General features: G+C 39.6%; 1 protein-coding gene across 1 annotated transcript in view; it reads right to left on the bottom strand.

Moving 5' to 3' along the window:
* LOC102080367 (kinesin-like protein KIF19) overlaps window positions 1–5073 on the bottom strand; it is a 30372-nt gene extending 25299 nt beyond the window's left edge. The window contains exon 1 of the mRNA XM_025909558.1: window positions 4636–5073. Coding sequence (XP_025765343.1) covers window positions 4636–4659 — 24 coding nt within the window. The 5' untranslated portion in view covers window positions 4660–5073. The remainder of the gene's footprint in view (window positions 1–4635) is intronic.
* Between the last annotated feature and the right edge of the window lie 1887 nt (window positions 5074–6960).

Here is a 6960-nt window from a genome sequence, read left to right as displayed (position 1 = left end):
ACTGACACAAAACAAGCTTGTCAATTAAGTCAAGTTTTTGTTTGTTATTCTCATTTTTTTGAAACGCAATAATCCTGGAGATACTTGCATCTGCACCGTTATTAATTCTGATGCAAATCCTAGATCTAAGCTGGATCCAAGTAATTGTGCGAATGCTGTAAAACATTCACACACCTCAACATTCTACTTGCTACTTTCTCAATTTTCACTCTACTATGGGATGGCTCTTTTTAGAGAACCAGCTCTTTCGGCTCAGCTCACTAAAAAGAGCCGGCTCTTTCGGCTCCCAACCGGGTCTTCAGGTTGTTTTGTTGCTTTAATTAATTTATTATTAACAACAATATAAAACTGGACACAAAAGGAATTTCTACATCGAGAGCCAGCCGGCCTGGGATGCCTTGGTGTTCCCCCGGATAAGCTGGAGGAGGTGGCTGGGGAGAGTCTGGGCTTCTCTGCTTAGGCTGCGTGTTTAACGTGTTTTGGAGTTTTTTGGCCTGATATCCACTTACGAGGACATTATACTGCTACTGTTCTATCGAAATTTTAAATGAATATCCTCATATGTGGCTCTCATTTTTCTTAGAAACAAAAATCAGGTAAAAAAAAAAAAGTCTAAATATCAGCCCAAATATCAAAGAGAAATAATAGTTTCGGAGTTTTTACGTGTTTTAGAGTTTTACGTGTTTTGGAGCTTGTACGTGCTATGGAGTTTTTACGTGTTTTGGAGTTTTTATGTGCTTGAGGGTTTGTACATGCTTTGGAGTTTGTACGCGCTATGGAGTTTTTACGTGTTTGTACATGCTTCGGGGTTTGTACGTGCTTTGTCTCTAGTGGCCACCGTAAATATACTTTTATTTATTCACTCCACATAACATGTAATAAATAAATCATATAATACAAAAACCAACTATTTACATTTTAACTTCTAACTATTTAAATTTTCAGCCTTTTCCTTTTAACCCTCCGGGGTCCAGGGTATAATTGGCCATTTTTCACTACTGTTCATTTAACCTCTATATTTCACCTTTAAAAACGGTTTATCTTGGTTTGTTTGGTATCATTATTTTCAGCACAACCTCAAATATCTGAAATTTGAGTTATTTTTTCATTTTGGCATACTATATTAGCACAATTGATCTAAATCTAAATCATACATTTTTGGCCATTTTTTGTATATTTTGAAATACATTTCAAAATATATTTTTTTACCGTATGGGAAAAACTAAACTGGTAATGCTAGCATAGCTTTCAAGCTAACATGCTTGACTGCCTGATTTCGTTACCCTCTCGGACGACCTTAATGAAAAAGAAAGCGTTATATTTCAGAAAAAAAAGAAGCTTTGGCCATTTTTTTGGTATCTATAAAAAGGCCTTTTCTCGTTTTTTCTACCGACAGTGTTTCGTTCTAGCCTGCTGCGCTGATGGAACGAGGGTCACAGGTTTAACAGGTACACTCAAAACAAAACGGAAAGGATTTGTTAATGCCTTGTCCTTTTCTTACTTTGATACACATTTGAAGGTCAGGTTAAATGTTTATATACTTTAACTTTTCCTGTAAAAAAGTATTTCAACAGAAACTGATTGTACAGACTTAACTTGTGGGTATTTGTAGGGATGAACCGATTGTGAAACTGCGGGCCAACACAGATGTTTAAAGGTTGGGGAAATTTGGTCGCCATTTATAAAGATTATTGGTACATTCCGTATTCAGCATTTTATATCACTCTAACGATTTATTCAGCACAAAATTAAAGCAAAAGATAAACACTGGCACGGCCGCAGGTAAATGATAAATCTACACACTCCTAGTCATTTAAAAGCAACCTTGGGAAGAAAGAAAGCAGCAGATTTGGGGGTGGAGAACAGTATTTACTTGTAACAATAAAATAATAACAACATCAACAATAATAATAATAATAATTAAAATAATATGGGAAGTTAACATTCCTTGAGGGTGATGAAGAAGATAATGATGACTAGTTCTTAGGCAGCCTCTGAAGAGGCTGTTCTGGCCTTACATGCAGACCCCCCCCAGGCCCCCTCACACACCCACAAATGCCCCCAGTGTGCCCTCTAGCAGCTGGGAGCAGGAGGACGGCTGTGCTGGCAGACAGAGCAGGGATAGAAGAAGAGGGGAGGAGAAGAGGGGAGGATAGAGGTCGTGTCCAAATTCATGGGCTGCATCCTCCTGAGGCCGCATTTGTAGACTGATTACGTCACAGCGACGCGCCGAAGGCTGTCCAAATTCGTAGACTGCTCCGAATGCAGCCGACAAATGCGTCCTCCTTTTCCCCGAATTTGAGGATGGGTCGGGTGCATCCTTCTTGGCCCACCATATCCCAGAATTCATAGCGCGGCCTAGCCAAACTCTAGTTTCCAGCAATGGCGGCCGGTACTACGTTTTAAAATTACTCTTACTAATTTTTCTGGGTCACAAAATAAACTTTTAACATATTTTCAGGTGAGAAAGTAGTTGTGTAAACATCAAATATCGTGGGCGATCGTGGACAAGACTTGGGTGTTCCTCTTGTAATCGGAAGGTTGCCGGTTCGAGCCCCGGCTCGGACAGTCTCGGTCGTTGTGTCCTTGGGCAAGACACTTCACCTACCGCCTACTGGTGTTGGCCAGAGGGGCCGATGGTGCGATATGGCAGCCTCGCCTCTGTCAGACTGCCCCAGGGCAGCTGTGGCTACAACTGTAGCTTGCCTTCACCGGTGTATGAATGTGAGAGTGAATGAATAGTAGTATTGTAAAGCGCTTTGAGGGGTCCCGGAAAGCGCTATATAAATGCAATCCATTATTATTATTATTATTATATCTGCTCGGTTTATCAAAATATCGCATATTTGGAAAAGTGCTTCGACGTTTTCGGAGACGCCTGCTACCCACCAGCTTGATAGCGAGCCGGGAGCTCGAGGGTCACTGAAGCTGCTGAGAACGGCACAACTCCCGGCACATCATTTTCAGATCACCGTGGACTTTCGCTACTCGGGTTAAACGTAGTATATAAGTACCTGAGACAACCTAAAAATGTTATTGTTGGGCTTTTTCAGTGTTTTGTTTGTTCGTGAGTAAATCGGTTTGGCTGAGATTGAAGTTATTAGATTAGATTAGATAAAATAAAACTTTATTAATCCCCCGAGTGGGTTCCTCCTTGGTTTTTATACAGCTGACTAAAAGTCAAACAGAAAACTGATTAAACAGAAGTGTGAGACGGTCGAGAATTTACGCCAGTGTCCTGTTATATTTTACATAGCAAGGAGCAGACGGCCGAGTTTATTAAACTCCACCGAGACAGCGGTGACGGCTAGACCGTCCAATTTCACTGCCGTTTACTTCCGGCCTACCCGACCGTCTGAGGACCCGGCCCACGTAGACCGCGAAGGCCGGGTCCTCAGGAGGATGCAGCCCATGAATTTGGACACGACCAGAGGAAGATTGGGAGGAGGTGGGGTAATATCAGAGCCACACACTGGTGTCCTGACTAGCAACATTGGCAAACAAAACTTTGAGTTGGGGTGTTCCTGCCGACTGTCCTTAAAAGATCTTGCCTTATATTTTAGCGCATACATATTTGGCCATTTTTTGTATATTTTGAAATACATTTCAAAATATATTTTTTTACCATATGGGAAAAACTAAACTGGTAATGCTAGCATAGCTTTCAAGCTAACATGCTTGACTGCCTGATTTCGTTACCCTCTCGGACGTTTGTCGTAGTGATGGGATTTCCAGCTCTTTTTAGAGAACCGGCTCTTTCGGCTCGGCTCACTAAAAAGAGCCGGCTCTTTTGGCTCCAAACCGGCTCTTCAGGTTGTTTTGTTGCTTTAATTAATTTATTATTACAATAATATAAAATTATGCACAAAAGGAATTACTAATGTAAAAAAAGTGGTTTTATTTTTATATGTTTATATATAAATATATACAGTGGCCCCTAGAGACACGTACAAATTCCAAAAAGCACATACAAACTCTAAAACACATTTCTAGTGTTAACTGAACTTCCAAAACACAGCTACCTAGATCACTTAAATTACACAATTGAAAGCATATGAGTATTGTTTGTGTATTTATACACAAGCACTCATATATATTCAAATAATTAAAAAAGAAAGTTCATTTACCTCTTACTACCACACACCGGTCGTTGGTACTTGCTGGCTTGTGTAGCCTCTAGGTAACAAAAGCTCAACACTGCGCCTAGCATTCTGCAGCACTTCTGTTGTCTTTTGTACATGTTTTGGAATTTTTACATGCTTCTGAGGCTGAGTCCACACGTACACGGGTGTTTTTGAAAACAGAGATTTTCCGTTTTCGTTTTAAAAAATAATCACATCCACATGTAAATGCAGAAATGAAGGAAAACGCTGCTAGGAGCATGCCAAAGCAACAGGTGCCGATATATTCCTAAACGTGTAGAAATGTTGGCCAATCAGAAGTCTAGAAGCCTCGGTGGGAAATAGTAAACAAAGATGGGGCGTAGAAGCAGAACCGAGTCGTATGCGTGAAGGGACAGTAACTGTGTGTGTATATGTAAGCATTTAAACACTGCAGAGAGTACAATTAACAGTATTGTAGAAATTTATTTCACCGAAAGAAAACGTGGCGCACAGTGTGTATTGTGTCTTTTACCTGTATGTGATGAAAAGGGAGCATGTGATGAAAATGAAGAAGATGGAGGCAGAAATGGAACAGGTGTTTAAGATGAAGGTCAATAAGAAGAAGCAGAAACTGAAGACCGTCTAGTCTGTCAAGAGAGGGTTTGAGTTCACATTATTGTTTGTAGCGTAGGTGGCTTCAGACAAGTTTGAAATGCTGGTGGATGATCTGAAAAAAACTGAACTAACTAATGAACTAATGTCTATAGCAGAAGATGGGTTCCCACACAGAACTGATAATGCACAGTTGTGCATTTATGTCCGTTTTTTGGATGGCAAATTGCTCGGCTTACTACTGTTAGAGGGACACACAGCTGACGAAATAATGTTTGAGAAGATTTTAGTTTTTTTTTTAGGAAAATGGTCTGGAAATGAAGCGTGTCTGTATACTTGTGACGGATGGGGCTCTATCCATGGCAGGAAAAGTGAGTGTGGTCAGCAAAATATTTATTTTAATTTGAAAGGGAATTATCAAAATGTTTTTTATTATTTGAAATATGTGTAAAAAAAAAAAGAAAAAAAAAGTTTGGTTATAGATCCACTTTTTTCTAATGGACCTTTTGGTGTGGATTTGTGAGCAGTCACCAGATTTACAGGGGAAAAAAGAATAAAACATTACTTGTTTTTCAATACAGTCTTCTGGGTTTGAAATTGATCATGATCTGCTGATCACTGGCTGAAAAAAATATCTGGGCCAGATAAATTCCTCGGTTTTTAAAATCTGGCCCAACTAACTTTTTAGTTGAATAGCCATGGTGTAGACTCACAACTTAGGAATGAACAAAATGCATACAGAAAACATGAATTGAATTTTTTTTTAAGTAAATTAAGTATTCAAAACAAATATCAGGATTTGGGTTGTGACAGCGGCTGTTGAATGTGGAAGCCACGTCCGAAGTTCCCATGACTCTGTCTTTCTAAATGGACGGACAGTAACTAGTAGGGGTGGGTTTTAATAATCGATTCATCGATTAAAATCGATTCTGGCTTGGATAACGTGAAATCGATTCATTAAAATCCTGAATCGATTTTTTAATATAAATTTATTTTGCCCGAAACGCCAGAATCTCAGGTGAAACCTCACAAAATTTCAACAACCACCAAACAGCTAAGACAGTAAATGAGAGCAGGTACACGGATTCTGCACAAGGACGTAAACACACAGCGCGGACCCGCGGATCAGAATCAGTAAGATGTCGCCTTTCTCACCCGACGCCTTTCTGGCAGACAATCACTTTTTGGCACAACAACTGCACGGACACGGTCGGGGCTGAAAGCCGACAGCTCGCTGATTCTGATCTGTCGGCGGGTCCGCGCTTTGTGTTCACGCCCTTTTTGCGCTGATTCTAAAGCTGTTAGTTTGATCTCTCTCCAAACAATATTGACTGAACCAGCAGCAAAAGAAGATCCAAACTACGCTTCACATAAACATCGTCATGAAATCACTCTGACTTTTACTGTTTTGCTTCCACCATGATAAAATCACACTTCATGTACAGCTCTCTCTCTCTCTCTGTACTTCAAGAAGTTTTCTGTCTAAAAATCTGTTTTCTGCATTATTGGCTTGCTTGATACGCACAAGTCCACTGTTGTTTACAGCGCTGTCGGCCGCTGTTTTTTTTTTTTTCGTTTTACATACTTCCGAAAAGAAAACCTAATTTCTGCCGTTCAATACTGAACAAATTTAAACTTTTTAAAATTATGCAAAATTCAAAACGCTTAGCCGTGTCTCTAATAAAACCGCTGTAACGTCAGAGGTAACGTTCATATGTTGATTAATGGTTTTCTTTCGTTTTTGATGTACTGCAGAATATTTTTATAAAATCCCAGGCCAGGAAAATCACCTTCATGTTTTTCTGTGTTTTATCTTCAGCTACTTTGACACAAAGGCATCTGCTGTGACACTCACACCGTTGATAAAGTCTTGCGTGTGTCAGCTTCCTTTTTATAGATACAAAAATATGTAAATGTACTGATCTGAATTATAATATTTCTGACTGTCAAAATTTCCCAGATTCAAATCGAATTTAATTGAATCGAATCGAATCATGGATGGAATCGATTCGGGACCTTGTGAATCGGAAACGAATCGATTCTAGAAATCAGTGACGATACCCAGCCCTAGTCAGTAGCCCACAGGGGGCGGTATTTCCGACTCGCTTTTTTTCTTTGATCAACTACACATGTATGAAGATGTATTTGTTTTCTTCTTTTAAAATGTAATTCTACCACAAAACTATTTAGTAAAATATAGAAGACCAGGAGTTATTTTAATAATCTACTTTCTTTTAATCTGGAC

This window comes from Oreochromis niloticus, linkage group LG8, assembly GCF_001858045.2.
Source record: "Oreochromis niloticus isolate F11D_XX linkage group LG8, O_niloticus_UMD_NMBU, whole genome shotgun sequence".
NCBI classification, from domain to species: Eukaryota; Metazoa; Chordata; class Actinopteri; order Cichliformes; family Cichlidae; genus Oreochromis; species Oreochromis niloticus.
This window is presented reverse-complemented; position numbering and strand designations above follow the sequence as displayed.